General features: G+C 41.3%; 1 protein-coding gene across 10 annotated transcripts in view; it reads left to right on the top strand.

Annotated features, from left to right (window-relative positions):
- Nucleotides 1–22,812, top strand: part of neo1a (neogenin 1a) — a 161,886-nt gene that overhangs the window by 128,595 nt on the left and 10,479 nt on the right. For 4 of the 10 annotated variants that reach the window (XM_067580379.1, XM_067580308.1, XM_067580538.1 and 1 more), the window contains exons 8-18: nt 484–718; nt 1,582–1,736; nt 4,116–4,264; nt 5,949–6,087; nt 6,197–6,246; nt 8,987–9,131; nt 11,152–11,262; nt 11,420–11,614; nt 12,855–12,950; nt 17,639–17,871; nt 21,365–21,503. In XM_067580379.1, coding sequence (XP_067436480.1) covers nt 484–718; nt 1,582–1,736; nt 4,116–4,264; nt 5,949–6,087; nt 6,197–6,246; nt 8,987–9,131; nt 11,152–11,262; nt 11,420–11,614; nt 12,855–12,950; nt 17,639–17,871; nt 21,365–21,503 — 1,647 coding nt within the window. The remainder of the gene's footprint in view (nt 1–483; nt 719–1,581; nt 1,737–4,115; nt 4,265–5,948; nt 6,088–6,196; nt 6,247–8,986; nt 9,132–11,151; nt 11,263–11,419; nt 11,615–12,854; nt 12,951–17,638; nt 17,872–21,364; nt 21,504–22,812) is intronic. The other 6 variants (XM_067580625.1, XM_067580855.1, XM_067580461.1 and 3 more) reach the window with 3 other exon arrangements.

The following is a 22,812-nucleotide window of genomic DNA, read 5'->3' as shown; positions in this document are numbered from 1 at the left end:
TATCACAAAAAAAAAATGTAAAAACAATCATTTATCATATCACAAATGATTGTCAGGAAAATGAAAATGAACTGTATGAGGCGCTGTGTTCTGCTCCCTTACATTAGAAAGCTGTGTGTAGTAGATGTGCATGTTTAGTCTCCCCTTGTATTGTGCTTTTATTTGTCAGCTTTTTTAAGTGTAGTAGAAGTGTTTTATTTCTGTGTTTCCTTGTCACACCAAAAGTCTTTTTTTGTTATGTTGTTGTTATTTTGTTTTTTCTTCTGTTTTTGTTTCCTTCCTTTCTTTCGTTTCACTGTCATTTCCATTTCAACTCCTCTCCTCTCCTCAAACTGTTCCTTTTTGGATGCCTCTGCGCAATTTTTCTCTCATTCCCCCCCCCCCTCACCTTCCCCACGCTGCCACTGTCTTCTACCCTTCCCCGTCTTCCCCTCCTTCCTCCCTCCCTCCCTCCCTCCTTCCTTCCTCCCTCCCAACCCAAAGATGTAGCCCTGCCCCCTTTCCCTCCCCCCTCACTGACTCCTAACACTACTGACCATGTAACGCCAGGCTCCGGTGGTGTAGCCGGTCCAGCAGGGCCCACTCCCTCCGCCCCCCGAGATGTCGTGGCTTCGCTGGTTTCCACCCGCTTCATCAAGCTCACTTGGCGCCCACCGGCTGAGCCGCACGGAGACGAGTTAACCTACTCCGTCTTCTACAGCCAGGAGGGCACTAGCAGGTAGTACACGCACACACACACACGCTAGGGTACTAAATAAAACACACATGTGAGCAGGAGTCTCACACCACTCTGAAAATATCTTAATTAAAGCAGTTAGAGCACTTATCATAAGCAGTAAGTGTTTATCATTTAAAAACAAACTTCCCTTCCCCCCACAAATAAACACACCAAAAAATGGAAGTTCAAACACTGTAATTTCATTTTTTTCTCTCAAGTAGCCCTGTGATAAATTCTTCCAAGCTTCTTACATAGAGGATTTACAGCATATTACAGAGAAGGACGTTTAAGAAGCAGAGAGGATTTTTCACAGTTTCTATGTAGAGTTTTGGCAGCCTTTTTGTGTTTTCCCCTGTTGAATGGCTTTAAGCAGTTTGGAGAAGTGGCCTAACACAGTATTATTTCACTCTGTGCTAGAGCCAGGGATGCAAACGCATATATTACTCTATCTGCAAAAGCATTCAGTGTACTAATGCCAAATATTTATTGGTATCAGCTTCACAAATGTTAGGCTTTTCTCAGTTTTATATCATTGCACACCCTGAACTCTGGGGAGGGGGAGGGGGCATTTTATATTAACATTTTATAGAATATAAATATATATATTTTTATATTGTATATTGCAAGATGAACACTACTGTAGCTGTGGATCTGCAACAGTTATAGAACCGTAAAGCTTTCAATTATGTTCTCACACACTAAAAATGCAGCAGATGCTTTTGCAAATAGGACACGTTATAATCATTAAATGTTTCACTAATGTGTGTGTGTGTGTGTGTGTGTGTGTGTGTGTGTGTGTGTGTGTGTGTGTGTGTGTGTGTGTGTGTGTGTGCGTGCGTGCGTGTTTGTTGTGTCCACATCAGGGAGCGAGTAGTGAATACCAGCCGTCCAGGGGAGATGCAGGTCACCATCCAGAACCTCATGCCAGACACCAAATATCGCTTCAGGGTTGTGGCCCACAACAGCAACGGCCAGGGAGAGAGCTCTGCAGCGCTCAAAGTGGCCACCCAGGCTGAAGGTAAGACACACACACACACACAGACACACACACATATACACGAGTACACACATTAGTTGGAAATGCACTCACGCTGGCACACGGAGGCAAACAGGATGCACTCTAAAGGAGCACGCAAATGTGCAAATAAACACTCACACAAACAAATATTCACTCACATACAGCATACGCTCACTTCAAACAGACAGACCCCCCCCCCACACCCCACCCCCATGCCAAATACACACACACACACACACATACATAGAGGAGGCAGTTCAGTGCTGTGCATTAAATCAGACCACCCAACAGCAGACCAGAGAAATGCAGCATTGTCGTCTTATGAGCCACTTCTTGTTTACTCCCCAACATTTATAAAGCCCTCTGTGTGTGTGTGTGTGTGTGTGTGTGTGTGTGTGTGTCATCTGCTTTAAACCATCCCTACCTGAGTAAGGAATGTCGGAAATTAGTATTCCAGATTTTTTTTTTTTTCTCTCTAAAATAATTCCCTCATCCAGTCTGCATTAAGGCCCCCTATTAGGATGTTTTGACTGGAGGACACATAAGAATCATTGAGGTAAGAAGGGACCGAGTGGTTCCCTTCTTCTTCTTCTTCTTTTCTCTTTGTGTTCAGGCGTGTTAGCCCCCCCCCCCACCTTCCCCCCCACGGCTGCTTGCTCCAAATCACTCAGTTTCACCCATATTTGAAAGTGCTGTGAAGGGGATTTCCCAGCACACTGTCGGGGTGGACGTCCCTCACCCCCTCGCTCAGCTACAGCTCAGTCACTGTCACTTTCTAGGTCAGCTGTTGTTTCCGTACCTATGTCCTTGGTTAGAGGGTGGATGGATCCACACATACACACACACACACACAGGTTTACTTAAGTCACTTTTTGGGTATTTATATAGACTCAGATTAATTTCCCGGAGACTTACCCAAACCTGACATAAAAATCAGTGTTTTACCAATCGGGGACACGTTTTTTTTGTCACCAATCCCCAATCAACTGGTCTGAAATCTAATGTGTGTCCCTGAAAGTGACTTAAGTCATACCACACACACACACACACACACACACTACACCTTAATGCCTGCCAGCAGGAGCCTAGCCACCCATGGGGATAGCAGCGAGGGCGGGCTGTACCTGTACAGTATATCTCTGTCGCGTGTGGGCACTTTTAGTGTAAGAACACGTTACGAATTGGAGCTTAAACTGTTGACCTTCATCTGAGTGCCAGGCATGTGCACACACACACACAACGCTGCCCTGTATCACTTCTCCTCAGAGACCCTGCTTAACACACCTACACATACACGCGCACACACACAAACCCACACCTTTAACATCTTTGCACACTGACAAATGGGAGCCTCTCTTTTCTGTCAGGAACACCTGCAGCTAAAGCTTACAAGATATATACAGTGCAGACATATATCTACGCCTGACAGCCAGCACTTTAACCTCAAAGTGATTGTTTCATTTTAAATCCAATCCGCCACAGCGCAGAGACAACAAGAAATATGACCGTCCGTATACTCACTGACATAGAGCGGTCACAAATTATCAAGACTGTGACAAAGTTTTGTAATGTTGTCTTCCAGCACGTTGGGTCTGGAATGAAATATGTACTATGAGGTTAAAGTGCAGACTGCCACCTTCAATTTGAGCATATTTACGCAAATGTTGTATCAGAACAGTCTAGGATTTATAGCCCTATTTACTTAAGCATAGATTTATGATATATATTTATAGATAAAGGAATAATTTGCACTACAAAATTAACATTGTTCCAAGTTTGCAGGTAGACTTCTTTGGTTTGTGTAAGCATTTAATGTAAGAAATAACACCTAAACCTTCAAGATGGACATCTCCTCTTCCTTTCTATTTCTAAAGAAATGGAATAAAATAAGCCGCCTGATAAACATAGTATCAAGCTGTTACAAAGACAATTTATATAAAACACTGTCTTTGTTGAATCCTGCCCTCTATCTTCACTAACCAGACACAATAAAATATATAAAACAAAACTGTCTCCCTCACTGAATAGAAGATAGAGGTGAATGTTGGTGGAAAGCACACATCCATGTGTTTGTAGAAGTACACCTTCAGTTTGTTTGTCGTGGGAATATCTATCGGCGTGGCGGGCAGCCCAGTCCGGAGGGGATAGTTCGGTCTCCATAAAGCTGCAGCGACTGAGCCAGCTTTTGGTTCAGGCTCTTGTTAGCACAGGGAAAGATGGCTTTGAAATAGCCAAGAATTTGTTTATTTTTTTTGGCAGAAATCTGTTGACCTTGCTGAATTGAATTTTCTTTTTTTTTTTTTTTTCCCCCCCTCCTCCTCCAACTGGAACAAAATACATCAATTTAATTCCTGCTCTCCCGCTTCATCTGTTCATTAGTCCAAGTGCCCGGCCCCGCTCCCAACCTGCAGGCGGTGTCCAACACGCCGACCTCCGTCTCTCTGAGCTGGGACACCCCCCTCACTGGCAACGGAGAGATCCTCACCTACAAGTTGTACTACACAGACAAAAGCATCGGCACCGAACAGGTACGACTTCCTGGAACACATGCAGTCTTCCTTCCCAAGGCTGGACTGATCCGTTCACCCTTTCATCCACTTTAACACCATTAAAGACTAGATGTTTGTAGTTAATCTGGCTTCCCTGAATGATTTTTACATTCATGCGGGTAACTCGCCAAAAAAACTTTGAACTTTTGATAGCAGAAACATTATCAGCTGTCTAAAACGTGCACCGTAATCATCAGGTTTTGTGTTAGTGCTTCCAGAAATGAGGAATGCTTTGGGGACTTCTTTCCAAAGCGACCCTTATCACAAAACACCAATCAAGTAACACAAGGACACACTTTCTGCATGTATTTGCAAGATGAGATAAAAAGAGGTACTCACTCAGCCATTAAATAATGTGATGTTTCCTGCACTGCAATGTGTTCTGTGTTTTTTTTTTCCTCCTTCATTTCATCGGTATCACACAATTACTCGGAGAAGAACTACTGTATATGTAGCTGACGCTTGATTTTCCAGGGTTCATTAGATAAAAAGAATATGACTGCATAGCCTAATGTAAATTGTGATGAGGTAAGGAATTCCTAATCATTTTGCCAAACGACTCTTTGTGCCGCTTTTTTGGCCACAGTCTTGATGCATCTCTCACACACGAAAAAAACACACGATTACACATATTGTGCAAAAAGATATGATTCACTCTGTTTTTCTGGAGGTCTAACTCTGTCACAAGGGTGGAATCTAGCTGGTTAGATACTGAGTCAGCCCCAGCAGTAGCAGTGTGCTGGCCAGTGAGGCATTAAAAAGCCTTTAATATGATAATGGATGAAACGTCAGCCAGCGCACTGAGTAATGATGCCTCAGCACCCTGGAGAAGAGAGCCAGAGATGAGGTGAAAAAAAAGGCGGAGAGATGAAGAGAGGGATGAAAAGAAAGATAGAAGAGGGGGTGAAGGTAAGGGACAGAGCAGAGATGAAGTTAGAAACACTCAATTCTCAAAGGACATGAAGTATTAAAGGAAGATCGGGGAAGATAGGGACAACATACGATGCATCTTCAAGTGTGACGTGGTCGCAGGCGATCATGTGACCCGAGCTCTTGAAGCTAGATTAGATTTCCCCACAAAGTCTTTGCTTTTTACTTAAAATGTCACAAGCGAAGAGCTGAATGCTAATTGGCTCGTAAGTAATTGAGCATTTGCCAGCATGCCCAATTTGTAAAGCAAAAAGTCGTAATCACAGAAGGCATAATTTGTGTCTCAGTGGAAGATGACATTTATACACAGAATTACCGACTGGAAATGTTAGTGTGATGAAGTGATGAAAGCAGGCGTCGCATTTTGTGTCTTTGCCATATTTGAGAAATCACTTGGGTTGTAAATCAATTTGAACGGTCTTATTTAAAGCATGTTTGTGCCGGTATCAAACTGCTGAAATTTTACATCCTAAAACAGCAGTATTAGTGTAATAATCAAACATGCTGTCAGTAGAAAAAACACTTAATCTATTACAGCACATTTTATGGTTTTATTTCATATAAGTTACACATTATTTGCTCTGTTTTCATCTTGATCTGAAGATTTTTTTTTTTCATATCATACTCAGAGATTGGCAGGCAGGTGTGGTCACGTGGCACAGATATGAAAGAAACTGACAGATCACATGTTTCTCTCCTTCCTTCCCTCCTTCTCTCTCTCTGTCTCTCTCAGGATGTTGACATCGATAGTCAGTCCTACACCATGACCGGGCTGAAGAAGAACACCGAATACAGTTTTCGCGTGGTGGCCAACAACAAGCACGGTCCGGGTGTCTCCACTGAAGACATCACAGTCCGCACCCTGTCTGACGGTCCGTCGATAGATGATAGTTGATAGACTCCTTTTATCTTGTGACAGTGGACGACAGTAGATTATATTTCTGTGATTTTTGTCTCACACTGTTTTCTTCTGCCTCACAGTGCCGAGCGGCCCTCCTCAAAATTTCACTCTTGAGGTCCAGAACTCAAAGGTAAGACTTAAGCCGGCTTAGAGGATCTATACTAGAACTGGTCTGTCTATAGTCTTGTTCAGAACTTCAAAGCTTTTCCTCAGATGCAACATACAGTACAAGGGACAATTCATGTCAACTGTCTGTGGCTAGCCTGTTGTGTTCACAGTATGTAGTAGCTTCACCACAAATGCTCACACACACACACAAACACTTGAACAAATACATAGCCCAGAGGCCAGAACACTGTTGTTTCTCTGTGTGATTAGCTGTGTCAGAGGCCTGTAGCCCTGGCTGGTTAAGAGGGTGTGCGAGCCCTCATCGATCCTCTCATCGGCAGGAGACTCGCCTGTCAGAAGGTTTTATCCTCTGTATCGCTCTCCATCAGTACAGTATCTGCCAAAGAAACCTGCAGCTCAGAACTAAATGGATACCTGCAAATATAAGCCTGGGAGACTGTGGACAGGCATACTCCAAAAAGAAAAAAAGAGTCAAAGTATCCCAGTAAGAATTGATTTGGTGATCTGCAGATCAGAAGAGGTTTAGATACTTGGTTGAATAGCTGAGTATATGTGACATTTTCTTAGAAGTTTAGCCTAAAAGTGTTGTTTCAACGGCATTTGAATGACTATAAATTCCCCTTTCCAGCCAGATAAGCCTTATTTTAACATAAATATATAGGTCTCTTTTGACCTGTAACTCATCAAATAGATGGTAGCTGGGAAAGTGTTTGCAATGTGGTCCAGTTTTTCTGCCAGTGGTCTCACAATGTTGGTTATTATGTGTTTTAGGTGACAAGAATAAATAGAAAGAAATCACAATTGATCCATGTGTTTATTTGATCTAGATTGGATTTCTCTGCGGATCAGAGATAGATGGATCAAATTTCTCACACCCCAGGAGACCACTCCCGGTGTCTCAATCCCTTTTTTTTTAAGTTTCAATCAGATTTATTACAGTTAAACATACTGTAGTTCTTGCGTGACGCTCATGATTAGATAAAGCTGCTGATGTGGCTGCAGGCTTCACAACAGGCTCCTGATTAAAACAGGAAAATGGGCAAGGCTGCCTATCTTTTGTAGCCATTTGATCTTCAAACAGAGAGCCGTATGCTTATTTATTGTATATTTCCACCCGAGTGATGGATTTAATTTTTCTACAAAAGATGTTTCTCACTCGTGACGTGAGCCGCAAAAAGAGAAGAAGACACGGGGAAAAACCTCAGGGTACGTGCATTAACTACAAAAAGAGCAGCCGGCGTTTTTTTTTTTTAGCCCTTTTACTGGTCGATACAGAGCCCGAGTGAGAAAGAACTGTCAAAGCTGGACTGGAGGAGAAAAAAAAAAAAAAACTGGTAGACAATCCTATCACACACTCCCAGCTTGAGTGAGAACTGGCCACCCATGCTGAGGGATACTCAGCTGAGATTTGTGGAGAGAAAACACTCTAATGCTAATGTTAAGAGTAAAATGAAGAGCAGTCACTCTGCGTATTTCTGCTACAAGTCGCTTGTGGCGGAATTGTTTTTAAATGGATAGCGTACATCCAGCTGTCCCTCCCCAATTAGACCCAGACGAGCCAATTTCAAGCTATGAAACAAACATCTGGTATCCTTTTATTTCTAAACACTATTGGAATTAGTCATCAATTTATTTATTTTTTCCTTTTGTTGTCATTGTGTTTAATTTTGAATGTAAGCAGTCATTAAGTCAATAATTCTGGTACAAGTATATAGATAGAAAGCATTTATGCAATTAGCTGTTTGATACACCCAGCTGAATGGAACTGGGGGGGAAAAAAATAAATTAACATACATTTCATATTCACTCCTCTTTGGGTCTTTTCAAGCAAAACCTTGCATATTTTACCTGCGAGGCAACGTGAAAATCTTATTTTTTGTGATCTTATTTTGCACCTTTTTGGCATCTGCCTTCCCACCTTCCCCCTGTGACTTTTTTTTCTTTTTCCAAAAGTCAATTAAACAGGTTTTCATGATTAGAGAGAAGAAGGGGGAAATTAAACAAGCATTGCGAGTTGGGACCGATAGTGTAATAAGAAAAATGGAAATAATTGAACACACTTAACACAAATTTAATTTGTGCAATTCCCTCGCCTCTGCTGCGGAGGAGAGCGCGCGCGTGTGTGCGTGTGTGCCCTGTTCATGTACTCGGGCTTTTGTGCATCAGTGTGACAGTGGGGAAGCGTTAATTAACTCTTCTCCCACGCTGGGCTACCCCCCACCTATCTCTTTAAACACACACACACATGCATAGAAAAAATTTAGATGCATGAATCCCTCAACAGTGCAGCGTGGGCCCGCCAGCGATGGTCCTGCTTTCATCGCTCTGCCTCAGTGTCTCTGCAGGGTTAACCTGACCGCACACAGCTACCGTACACACGCACGCCCCGCTCATCAGCACAATCTATTATCCGCGTGTTTATTTCTTCCTAACGTGTCGATCTGCACTGCGTCGCCAGAGCTCAGAGGGGTATTTGTTTTTGCGGGGCGCTCCCATTTGCACCACCGTCAGGAACAGGGGAGGAGCAGGTGAGACGGTGTTTGTGGCAAGGTGAACAATAACCTGCAGAGTCCCGTTAACAGAAAAGTCTCTGCCAAGGTGTGTGGGCAAGGTGTGATGCTACCTGCTAAAACCCCGAGGTCACCTTTGTAGCTGAAACCCCATAAGCAGATGGTCCCACATGTGCTAAATGTGGCTTTTTTTTTGTTTGTTTCATCATCTCCCTCACTTTCCCTCCGCAGAGCATCATGCTCCGGTGGCAGCCCCCGCTACAAAACGCCCAGAACGGAGAGATCACAGGCTACAAGATCCGATACCGCAAAGGATCACGGAGGAGCGAGGCGGCCGAAACCACCGGAGGCACCCAGCTTTACAAGCTCATTGATGGTAATGGGCGCTGACTTAGCAATCAATTTTTAGAATAAAACTCCACCTGCTGTATTATCAGTATTAGATATTTACTTCCACATCCCACCTGCTTTCATCAACATGCTTTGTTGTTTTCCATTGCAGTTTCTCAGAAAGAACTTTCCAAAGTGTGGGTGGGTTTAAATGTTGTTGCATTTATTACTGTGCGTGTAGGTGGAGGGCACCCATAGACTCTGTTCAGATGTAGTATTTTACATCCAGTTTGTGTCTAGATCCAGCAGATGTCTGTTATGTGCTCGAGTCACCACTCTCCCACTCATATTTGACTTTACGTTTCAGTAAATTTTGACTGCTGCTCAAGGAAATGGGGTCAGTGTTTCCCTACTGGATTAAGACAATCTAGAAAACTAGAAGGAACTAGTTATAAGGTTTTTGTTAGTGGCATTCACACTCACTACAAATATGGACAAATGCTTTCCTGACCACCTCCACATGTGGTCTGACAGTGTCCCGGTGTGTCCTCAATACGTCTCACACTGTGTTCACACTTCTGTTTTAGAGCTGTCTACTTAGATAGCATAGTGCGTGTCTTGATGCAAAGTGTGAACAGGGCCATAGAAATAGTGAGTGACTTGTGCCCTCGGCTCAAAACACATCTTGTCTTGTAGTTGTGTTGTTTTCAGGCCCATAAAGGGTCTTTGGCTCCTCCATTATAGGTTAATATCGGGATGATTGTTGAACTAATTGTAAAACAGAGAAAAAAAGAGGATTATCAAAACCTCCTTTTCACTCACTGAAGCTTTTGATAGGTTCTACATGTAAAATCTTTCTGCCACTAGACTCCATTTTATCTTTGCTGGATGTATGGTAGAAACTGTCAGCCATGTCTGACATACTGCAATATTTAGTATCTTGATCTTGAGAGCGAATACATATCTGAGTCGCTGTTTGGAGTCAGTCCAGCTGTAGGTCTGATAAGTTAGTCAACATGTCAATTGAATGAATCTAAATACTCTGAGACGGAGTTACATGTCTCACCGTACCCTAACATTACCCGCCGCTACCACCGAAATATGCACAATATCACCAGAGACGCACAGCAACGGTGATTAATATTAGATGTTGTCTCAGCAACTTTCAAGTGGCCCGGCCTCACGCTGTGTGCTGCATCAAAGAGAATATACACTTAAAAGTTGATTTTTGAGAACATTCTGGGGGGTGAAAGAGAGGGGTGTTTGTTGGTTCAAAAGCGTTTAGAAGGAGATGTTGTAGCCTTGGAGGCACGGATGGTTAGGAAGTCTTCAGAAGCTACCCCCAAGGGTGGCCCAGAATAGTGGGTACAGAGAGAAAAGACTACAGGATTAGCATGTAGTGTGCAAAAGGGACAATATGACGATGATGAAAAATTTTACAGCAAATTAATACAGCAACACATCATTTGTCAGCAGGCGTTCCCCTTTTTTCTGAATACCAAAGCCGGCACCCAGCGGTGAAACGGCTCTTTCTGAAGGAGACGTGGCTTTAAAATATGAACGAATCCAGACTCCAAAAGTTTCTTTTCTCTACTCTTTTTTTGTAGCCCCTTAATGTTATGCTTTGTGTGCCAGCTTCCATTACATACTTTTCTTTTTAACACATCTTCTCCAGCAAATAAATTCGTATCCACAAAACAACGATATGAATCAATGGTGAAATATAAATCTCAATCACTTCTATAATATTGAGTGGAAAAGAAAGTTAATTGCACCACAGGAACCTTCACTTGATCCGTCCTCAGGCTAGCTTATAGATTTTCTCCTTAAATTGTGCAGAGAAGTATCGGGCATCTGTTTAAAATATTTGTGCTTTGAAAACATTTATTGTGTCTGCAAATCGAAACCCCAATTGACCAACCAAGTGGAGAACACCCGTAAAATATAAAATCAGGCCTGAGAAAGAAAGAAGTTTTAATGAAGGAGTTTTTTTTATTGCTGCTTGAGATTTAGTTCAGCCACGGTTCTGTCTGAATACCTGGGCTTTGAATCTGTTTCCTGTCCAGGTCTGGAACGTGGGACAGAGTACTCCTTCCGAGTTTCAGCCATGACGGTGAACGGCACGGGACCGGCCACCGAGTGGACGACAGCAGAGACGTTTGAGAGCGACCTGGACGGTAAAAATCACCTGCTTTACTCCAATTTATACAGACTAAACCAATCCAGAGCCAGTCAGTTGGTTTTGAGTTAGTTTTCAGACTTTAATTAACTGTTGATTGCTTCACTGGAATAGAAAAACCTTCAATAAAGTTTTTACTGCATCTCCCTCACCAGAATCGCGTGTACCAGACCAGCCCAGCTCGCTCCACGTCCGGCCGCTGGTCAACAGCATCGTGGTGAGCTGGACGCCGCCAGAGAACCAGGACATCGTGGTGCGTGGTTACACCATCGGCTACGGCATCGGCAGCCCCCATGCTCAGACCATCAAAGTGGACTACAAGCAGCGCTACTACACCATCGAGAACCTCGGTAAGAATGAGCCGCTGCTGTTTATTCTGAAACGAGACTATAAGATGCTTGAAGGCCACAATTGGTTGATTATTTTGTTTGCAATGCCTGTGTTCTGTTTTCACTGAGATACTGATTTGTTATCCATTTGTCACCCGTGTAATTACACTGGAAGGTCTCCTCTGCTTTGTCAAATACCACTAGTCAGACACTGATGAGCCCTGGGAGACTAATGCGTCTTTGCCCTACAGTAGATAGAAAACATAACATTGATAGTCCTAATTTAAAATTATGAATATCTGACTTGACACTTTATACACTTTTTAATTAAAACTATTCTACAAAAAAACAGTCCACAATTTCAATCACCTACGAGCGAACACACAAACGTTGAAGCAGTTCGTCTGTGCCTCATAGTGATTATTTAGGGAATTAATGAGATCTTCTCCGCCACATGCTAATTACACAGATTGGCCTAATGGGCACACACTAATCAAAGGTTAAAATATTTGAATAAAACAAACTTGTTTTGGTGATTTTAATACTTAATCATCACGGCAAATGAAACATCAACATAAAGTCTCATTTAGCTGTTCTGCTGCGTCCTACTTCTTACATGAGTGCCATTTCTCTCCATAGGATCAGACCAACCTTTGAGAAACTGATGCAAATTGTTATGTCGGTATTAACTTTATCATTTTGGAGGAGAGAGATTAAACTGTTCCTTAATAAAACTCAAGAAAGCGCAGTTGTGATTGTTTGTATTTCAATAATAAGCAGTGATCTCGCTCTATTGAAAAAACAAGAAACACGATAACAGATTTTGTTCAAGGGGAAAATTAATTTTATTCCTACAATAGCAACTGTGTCATATTCTGTTGTTGGTTTTTATTAACGGCACAATGAATCGGTATCAATAACACTGCAGTTATCAAAGCTTCAGGGCTTCAAGGGCTCTAGAAATGGATTATGACTTAAAAAAAACTATCTTAGAAATTGAGAGATTTAGGAGAGGGAAGTGTTGCAAAATATCTTTATATGCATAATTGAAGCCTCCATTGCAATAACAGTAAGAGGAATGATTGTATTCAAATACTCACTCTGGCTAATGTCGCAATTATGAGTTGAGAGTCTCGAGAGTTTTGGTTTTGATTAGGTGGCTGCATCAATTAATCTTGCTCTTCCCGTCTCTCTCGCTGCCTTTATCTCTCTCTCTCTCTCTCTCTCTCTCTCTCTCTCTCTTTCTCTCTCTCTCTCTCAGACCCCAGCTCGCACTATGTGATCACACTGAAGGCCTATAACAACGTGGGTGAGGGGATACCTGTGTATGAGAGCGCCATCACCAGACCGCAGTCAGGTATGAGCTACAACCGTCAAAATAGACTTCCTGCATACCTGGAAAAAAATGTTTGATCTCTGTGAAGTAAGAACCCCCCCCCCCCCCCCCCCCCCCCCCCCCCTCAAAAAAAAAAAGAAGAGGAATTCGACTGACATTTATCTTCGCCCTCTCTAACCTGAGATCGTTATCGGACAGAATGTGTCTGGACTCTAAATTAGGGAGAAAATCAGGGAGATAACGGGTCATCGGGGTGTCTCACTGCTCTAATTAACTCTCTTCTTCATGGCCCCAGGTATACTTGAATCTCTTTTTAATCAAACGCTCAGAACCGGGCAGACATCCAACCACAAAGTATGGCTTGGAATATTATTGGAGAACGTCAACGTACAGAAAGGGTAGTTATGTGCACATCCAAACCTATATGTACTATGCCAGGTGCAGGGTGCAGTAAAGAACAAAGCCGAGTATCTATATACTGGCTAACAACGGCAACCCCTCTGGGTTTAAAGAATATTTGATGTACTTTGTAGTAGACCTCAATCGATACAATGGCACGGCCGATGTTATCAGCCGAATTTAGCTCATCAGAGATACATCGCTCAGTTGGTAAGAAGAAATAGCTGTACAGAAATGCCAAAGATACTGTATGTTTCAACTGATTCAGAAACTGTGGCGCCATTACAGTTTGTCCAACAGACAGCACTGACAAGTTTATTTTTCAATTGTAAAATGTCCCACTCAACTTTAAATGATATGGCAGGTGAATTCTTTTTTCTATATTTTTTGTTATTGTCAACAAATCTCATGTAAGCAAACCAGCGATGAAAGTACTGAGTGTGTATCCAAAGCCTGATGTATCATATTCCTCTGTGCCGCATCGCTGTAGTCCAAAAACTATTAAAAACACATCAGTGAGCGACGCACATTGCACTGGGTGACATCTTCCTTCACCACAAAGATTATGGTAACATTAGTTTGAATGTAGAAACGGCTCCGAAGAGTAATAACAACAATCACATTTTCAGTCTCCGGGGAGTAGTTCTGTGTAAGTCAGACGCCGCTGTGCATTAGCAGCGCTTCACTAACTTGTTGTGCTACATATCAAAACCTCTTGACAACTTTTCGAACGCACAGAGGAATAAGATTTATCAGCCTTTGGATATAAACACACAACACTTGTAGATCAGTTTAATGTTGGTTTTGGCTCTGCGCAGGAGATTTGTTGACAATAAGAGAAATATAGAAAATCACAATTCTTATCCTTTTAAGAGATGTTCAAAAATCAGAAATATTTGATATTATGTGTTTGAGTTAAAGAACAAATATCAACTGAAATAAGGTTAATGGCCCCAGTATTGGCCCCAAAAATCCTCCGTCAATCAGCTCCTCTCTACAGTCTGTGATGCAGTTATCTTTGGTATCTATGTGCATTAGTGAAACAGCTTTGTTGCCGAGGCCAAAGAATATGGACAATCCAGTTTGGCTGCCAGCCACACAATCTATAGTGCTTTTAAGCTTCAGATCACAGCCCTGTTAACAATTAGAGTCGAACTTCAGTCCCAATCCAGTGTGCTTGACAAATAATCTTAAAGTGTGAAACACTGCCAGTTAGACTGCCTGTTAGCTGAGTTCACACACTTTATGTGACACTGTCAGAAGACAACCAGCCCATGCTCCCTGGAGTGTCCCAGAATGTGGGCTGCGCCCGCCTCCTCTCCGATCCAGCCTCCCACCTCCCCGCTCAGCCTTGATCACTCCAGTTTGTCTTTGCCACAGCACTATTGCACCACCGAGCTTGAGAGGGGTGGGATGCTGGATGACATGAATCACGTCAACATGCTTCGAGGGGGGGTGGCAGTCTGAGTGCGCGCACACACACCCGCGCTCTGTCATACTGTACACTTCTCTCTATGAAGCTCTTTCTTCCTCACATCCTCATACACACAACTGAGCACATACGCAGACCCCCCGTTGTGGCTTTGGCAACCCTTCGTCAGATCCAAACGTTTCCTCTCAAAGCAGAACCAAAGCCCACCACCATCGTCTGCTACAGAATCCTCGGGGGCGCGTTCCCTTCCTGCCAGTTTGTTCAAGTCGGGATTAAAAAGACGAGCTGACCTACATAGTACTTTTGAAAAAAAAAAAAACTGAGGAAAACTTGGTGAACTTGGGTTGAGAGAGAGCTAAGTTGAATGCGTTATAATAAGATGACGTCTTTACTGAAAAGAAATGAGAAGATTCATCCCCATCTTATAGATAAAGTTAGAGGGGCAAGTCAGGTTCGTCACTGCAGTATTGTACATGTAAATACTGGAGACTGTGTTCTTTCAAGCCGGGTAAAGAAATACAGCTTGCATATCACCCCAGAACCACTGTTCCTCTTCACAGCTACATGAGTGCTTGGATCTTCATCATGCACAAACACACACACACACTGACTCAGTCTAGAGAACATAATGAGGGCAGCACTGTACAAAGAGGTGTCAAATGGAGCGAGGCGGAGAGGAGAGGACCAACAAGTAGTCGAGGAGGAGTGTCATCTCGGGTGACTGACTATAGCTTTTTCCCCCCATTACAATTAAACCAGGAGCAGTGAAACCAGCGGTCAGGAGGCCGTCCTTCAGTCTGCTGGCCAGAAGATGCTCGTTTGGGCACCTTTTCCCCTCTCATACACACACACACACACACACCTTTACTGGGCTTTATGGACTTTAATATGCAGACACATTACACACAAACACACACTGTAAACACACTGTATGTGACAGATGATTAAGCAGCAGGTTACACAACATAAGTGCCATTTATAATATCCAAAAGCTGGACTGCACCTTCTGTGAGGTGGTTAATGGGGAATACAACAACATTTTAAACAGGAAGAAATGACGATATACAGTATATCATGAGACAGTAGACATTTATCAGCTGTTGGATATTTGGCTGCACCATTTTCTACTAAGGCAGTTATCTCTTTAATATCTGGTTGTATTAATTATAAATTAGTGGGATGGACGGCTTAATGACAATGTTGCAATGACAGATCTTTTACAACAATTTGATGAAGGATGTCGATTTTTCAATCAGATTAGCTAAAAGAAGACAAATACATCTGATTATTTTATCTACATCAATATCTGTATAACAGTTTCTCAATTTAATTTCCAGAAAATGTACTTTATCAAGATATGTAATAACGTCTCATTAGGAAATGACAGAAGATTTTATCTGTTTTGACATTGACCACTGTTTTGAAATGATTAGAATGAAGACATGAGAACTGATAATGATAATATACATCTCGTAATGGAAAAAGTTTGTCTTATTTATTTATTTATTTATTTGTTCACTTAACGGGCAGTCTGCACATTAATAAGCATTGCTTTAAATGCGTCAGAGTTAGCCAAAAGGCTGTTTTTCATCTGTAGTCCCTGGAAAGATGTTTAATAGTCACCCTAAAAAAAAAAAAAGAATATAAGATTGAAATGAAAAAAAAAAAGTTATTGAAATAGTTTATAAACAGGCAAAGCAATAATAAAAAAGAGAAAAATAAACATTCTTCAGGCATTCACACAAGTTATATTGGAAGCCTTTATTTAGTCGGGCATATCGGTTCAACCTCACATGATCTGAAAACAGATGGCTTACATCTGGTACTCTAAATAGAAAATACACAGGAAATATACAACATTGCATCACATCATAAAGTAATCAACAGCTGCACAAAGAACACTAAGCTATCACAATAACATCTAAATATGAATATTATTTTTAAAAAAGGAGCATTTATTTTAGTAAACGCATCAAACGGGGCACCATTATGCTATGTTTTATACCTCTATCACTGTAGGAGTGATGCATGTCACTCATTATCTAGGACTGATTCAAAGAGTGACTGTTGAAAGTGGGAAAAGATCAAGCAACACCTTTCACCACAAGCTTTTCACCAAAAAGCCTTTGAGCCTCAGAACACAAGCAGCACTCGGCACACACACACATCCAACCACAGCCGCCACTTGTCCGTGACCCTTTTCTCTCCTCCGCCTGCAGGCTTCGTTACTTAGAGCCTCAATATTCTTTCTACAGTTTTCAAGGACATAATGCACCTCATCGACGATACCCGGGAAGATGGAAATGTTCCAGCGCATTCGGTGTCCTTCTGTTTATCCACTTTGCATTAAAGTGTTTGCGTTGTTTCCATCTGAAAAGAGCAGGTCAACGTGTAAATGTGCAAGTTTGAAAAGTTGGATGAAGGATTTTGGATTTTCTGCTTTCACTCTAGTTTTCCATTTACTGTAATCTTTTTCTTATGAATAGAGTATCTTTTCCTCTCTCTCACAGTAGTACTAGCTACTGATAGAGCACAACATACTGTACTGTAGCTTCTGAGTAGCAACCGAGTCTGTAGATGTGTCTCATTTTAGAGGTCAGTGTCTGTTTTTTTTAATAGAATCTTCTCTCTCTTTCTCTTCACCCTTCCCAATCCCATTCTTGTTGCACTTACGTTTCTTTTTTTTTTCTATTCCTCCCTTCTTTGTCTCCGTCCTTCATTTTAACTCATTAACCTTTTTATTTTCGGCTGTTTGTTCCTCCCCGCATCCTTTTTTTTGACTCTGATCCACCACACCACGCCACGCCTCTCTGTATGTTTTTAATTTTGGTCATTTTAATTTGTGTGCATGCATGCGGGTTTACTGCCTACTGTGCAGATCCCATAGACCCCGATGTTGACCTGTACGAACTCTTCCATGCTCCATACACCCCAGTACCAGACCCCACTCCCATGATGCCTCCCGTGGGTGTTCAGGCCTCCGTGCTGAGCCACGACACCATCAAGGTGACCTGGGCTGACAACTCACTGCCCAAGAACCAAAAGATCACAGATAACCGCTACTATACGGTGCGCTGGAAGACCAACATCCCTGCCAACACTAAAGTAAAGGTAAGATATTTTCGTTCGACACTTCCTGTAGGTGTTTGCTGGATTCAGAAGGTAGATTACTTGAAATTGGATTCAGGAGGCCCTTTTTAAACTCCAGGTAGTGCTGAAGCTGTCTCTCTTTTTCTGGTTTAGCTCAGCAATTTTCAGCTCAAGTAACTTCTTTACAACTTGGTGTAATTCAGTTAAGTACGACTCAGATCGTTTCAGTCTGATCAAACTTTGGTGATACACCTTCATTTCATAGATATGACTTCTGTGTATTTCAGTGAAGGGGGACTTGGCGGATCCCTTTAGACCTACACTTACTAGAGAGATGTATCGATGTTCTGAAAATAAGAAGTAATGTTATATGACGATGCTGTATATGATAAAGTATTCCCACAGCAGCTCCCGAGCACAGCGGCAGCATAATGCTAGAGTTTGAAACAAAGCAATAATCTATTTTCATCCAACTTTTAAAGTACAATAAAGAGAAGTAGTCACTCTGCACTATGTTTTTAACTGAGACAGTCTTCCTCAGGAATCAGTGTTACAGCATTAGACTTCCTCTCAAAATCATCAGCTAACAGCTGGATATCAAAAAGACTTGTCTTGTAGGTGGTTATGAGGATGTATGTTAAATAAAATGCTCTCAGATCCGCATTCCTGTGGCAGGTTGTCTAAATGTACAACTCAGAGGTTGGCTGAGCTCCTCTCTTAAGTGGTTTAATTAAATTGTAAAGGCCTCACTATGGTGAATAAATTTAAAGCTTCTTTTTGATGACTGTTCAGTAGAAGGGCTGCAACTGAGGATTATTCTCAGTATCTATTAAAGTTATAATGCTTAAGATTTCCGTAGTGGTTGATTTGGTGACACCTTTGGTTGACAGCTGTAACAGAACATGTGGTTTGATACTGTAGACATCAGCAGCTACTTTCTCATGAAATACAACAGAGGAGCAGCTGGTGTATCTGTTTACAGTGCAGCCAAACAAACGTAAGTCATGAAGAAGTCAGTCGATAATTGACCTTTTCCCCCCCAATGCCATGAGCAACTGTATTCTGATATCACAGTGCAAATAGTTTACCACACATTGGTCAATTTTCCCACAAATATAAATATATTGAATGGCTGTTACAGAAAAAATGCTGACTATAAATAGTATCAAAAGTAATTTGATCTCATGAAAATCTTAAGTAATGTGACTTTAACATCACAAATATATGTTTTATTAATTAATTAATCATTTAGTCTATAAAACAGCTGGAAATTTGTGGAAAATGCCAAATAACAATTTCCAGAACCCGATGTGATGTCTTCAAATTGTTTTGTCTGACAGTCTAAAACATATGGGGATATTCAATTTACAATGATATAGAACAAAAAACATCAAATCCTCACATTTCTTGATATTATTATTGATATTGATATATTGCTTGATAAATGACTAAACTATTGATCTATTAGTAGTTACTTCATTCCTATTGATCCATAATTAAATCATAATCCTAAACAAACTGATTTCTATACTTCATAGACGGTGAAATGATCAAGCACAGCATTGAATATTACATTAATTATCTCAGTATCATTCAGATGCAGGTCTAGTGTCAGCGTGTGAGAAGTCGTGTGCAGGAGTTTAATGTATCGAATGGAGTCAGAATAGGTTTGGTGAGTCACTGTGAGCCGAGCCAGAAACAAGGTGTTTGAGATGCAACCTCTGATTGTCTGACCTGCAGCTCAATTAAGATCATTACTTATCTCCAAGTAGTGGATCACAGCAGATATGTGTGTGCATGCATGTGTGCAAACCTGTGACCGAGCAGAGCTCAGATAAAGGCCCGCATCTACTGATAAATTATTCAACAAGGACAAGACAAACTGAGAACTAGAAAAAGAGGGTGCAGATCTGACAGTGCATTCTCCATATAGACACATGTACCAGATACTTATCCCAGCTTTTTCTCAGTAACGCCGGCCTTGGCACACAAGCTTCTGTTTTTTGTTAAATATCTAAAGATTTATGATTTACTAATTATTATTCAGAGTTAAATGAAAGGAAACAGTGCACAGGTGGCGTGTCATTGTTATATTATGCAACAAATTCATTAACAAGCTACAAATCCACAACATCACAACTACATGGTATACAGCTCAGCCTGCTGCCATGAGTGAATGCTCAAATTGGTTTGATTCTCACACTGTGATAGTAATTAAAGAGCTCCACAGGCTCATTATGTTTCTATCCTATTAACCAAATCCAATATATTAACAAGTCTATTAGCGTGGCCTTTTTTCAATCAGCCGAGTGCACGCACCATCTTGTACATCCTGTATATATATATGTTAGCACAGCTGTTCCGGAGACCTGTACAACCTCCAGTGATGACTTCACCTTAATGTGGGTCTCCCTCATGTTGTCTCTTCTCTTAAAGTGAGTCTAGCCAGACAAGCTTGTGCATTATTGAAGAGACGACTGCTCTCAAACTGACTGCATGTTTCTAAAGAAAAGTGTTTTCTTATTCTATCCCACTGCCCTCTGTTTGACATCCCCCACTGGAGAACTGCACTTTTGTCATAGCACGCAACGTTACAGATAGGAGAGAACAGCTAACATGACTCGCTGCTGTTACGATCTACAGAAAGCTAACACTGTGACTTTTTTTTTTATCTCCTGCCAGTTCAGGCCAGCAAAGATCAGTATATAAGGTTACATAACTTGAGATTTGTTGACTAAAATGTGCAGTTTGTAATGCCATACAAATGTGAAATGCACCCCTGGTGTATTGTATCTTTTTCAACCTCTATGGGGTTCATGTCTGCTGTATTTGGTTTTAGAGCTTATTTGTAATAGCTACAATTGTCTCTGTGTGGCACTCTATTTCACAGCACACATAAAATGTTTTGGGTCTACGCCGTGTTCAGTGTGTGTAATTTATCCTAAACACTGCACAGACTGGTGGCTCTGTTATCCTCCTAGTAGAAGTTATTGAAAAATGAGAAAAAAGAGTCTACATCTATGCTAGCTGCTCTGTGATGCTTTGAGTTAAATGCTAACATCAGCATGCTAACATGCTCACAATGACAATGCTAACCTGCTGATGTTTAGAAAGTATAATGTTTACCGTGTTTAACATTTTAATTTAGTGTGTAAGCTAGCATGATAACATTTTGATAATTAGCCCTAAACACATGTCACAAATGTCATAAGTTTTGTAGGTATTTAGGTATAGTATGAAAAGTCAGGGGATCAACAAAGTTATTACAATTCCTCCTGTCTGTACACAAGTTTGTGCCATTCTATGCAGTAAATCTCATGCTAGATATTTCAGTCTGGACCAAAGTGGTGGATTGACCACCAACCAGAATCGTGGCACTAACGTGGCTTGAAAATAACTTTATTCCCATGGCTGTCTAAATATTTTCAACTCCCTGGAGACTTCAGTGGTGAGCATGTGTAATGTGCCATCATATAAACTGAATTCTTGTGTGTCTATGTGTGCCTGTTCCCAGATGGCCAACACCACCAGCCTGAATCACATGGTGACGGGACTGAAACCCAACACGCTGTACGAGTTCTCTGTCATGGTGACCAAAGGCCGCCGCACCAGCACTTGGAGCATGACAGCCCAGGGCACCACCTTTGAGACCAGTAGGAGCTCTACACAAACACACACACACACACAAATAATTGCAAAAAAACACACAAAATGCACATAAGAGCAAAGACATGAACCAACTCCTCCTGTGGAACAAACCCCTGGCTGACTGGGAGTAATGTTTCCCTTTTTGTAGCTCAAATGGAAAAAGAACACACACCTGGGGAAAATCAAGCCTCTGCACAATAGAGTATGAACCAAAAACTAAGACAAGTATTTGTCAATAGATGTCAAATTAACTGCAATTGAAATTAAGGAAATTTGCAGCAAATTTGGCGATTGAGGAACATAATTTCAGTCCTGCTCTGCTGTTTTCACGGAGAGTAACTTGGTATAATCCTGCTTCCATGCAAAATTCAACTGGACTAATCATGAGATTATAATAATTATCCAGTGATAATCAATTACGTGTTAGAACAGGTCAGGTGTCTCTGCTGCAATGTTGCCACAAGCGCACACAAGAACTTTAATGGATTCAAGCTTGTAGAGCCAAATGCATTTTGTATTTGTTTATAATTCCTTTCCTCACTGATTACTGTTAAATTTGAGTGGACATAACCTCATGTTTTAACTTCTGTATCAGTGTTAAAGTTACTAATAGTGCTGTCACCATAGCAACAAATTAGTATCGGTTCCTGCAGTGCTTTGTACCTGATAGATATTTAATGTGAAAGCTGAGCAAATGCCAGATCTCATACTTTTTAAGGTGTAATTGCTAAGCTAAAAGTTTTCTGACAGTGAACCCAAGATTAAAAACAAAAAAAACGTTTTCTTTGAAACTGCTTCTATAAATGCATTTGTAGACTGAGATTTACTGGACTTTGAACAAGAAGTGGAACTTCTTGCTGTGTTTATATACTAGGAGTGTAACAATCTTCCTTTCTGCTCAGTCAGGGGTTTGTTTCACAAGTGTGTGAGTGGATGATATCTACAAGGTCATAAACACATACATATACACTCACCGTCCATTTTTATTAGGAACACCTGTGCAATCTAATGCAATCCAATACAACAGCTCTGCCATAAATTCTACATTTACGAAGCTTATACATTTTCAGTTTTTGTTGACTTTGTCAGAAAGGTGATGGCGTACTTTAGTACTTTATATTGAATGGTATTCCTAATATTTTGTCCACTCCATTAACATACATGAGGGGGGGCAGTGAGTGTATATACATGCAAGGACATACACACATTTATATATAAACAAATGCTCCTATCTTGTAACAGATGTTACTAGTTAGTGCTCCATGTTGTTACATTTGAAACAATGCAAAACGTCTTCTATTGCACTAATAACTA

This window comes from Thunnus thynnus, chromosome 1 (genome assembly GCF_963924715.1).
Source record: "Thunnus thynnus chromosome 1, fThuThy2.1, whole genome shotgun sequence".
Taxonomy (NCBI): Eukaryota; Metazoa; Chordata; class Actinopteri; order Scombriformes; family Scombridae; genus Thunnus; species Thunnus thynnus.
Note: the sequence above shows the minus strand (reverse complement) of the source record. Positions and strands in the feature narration are given on the sequence as shown.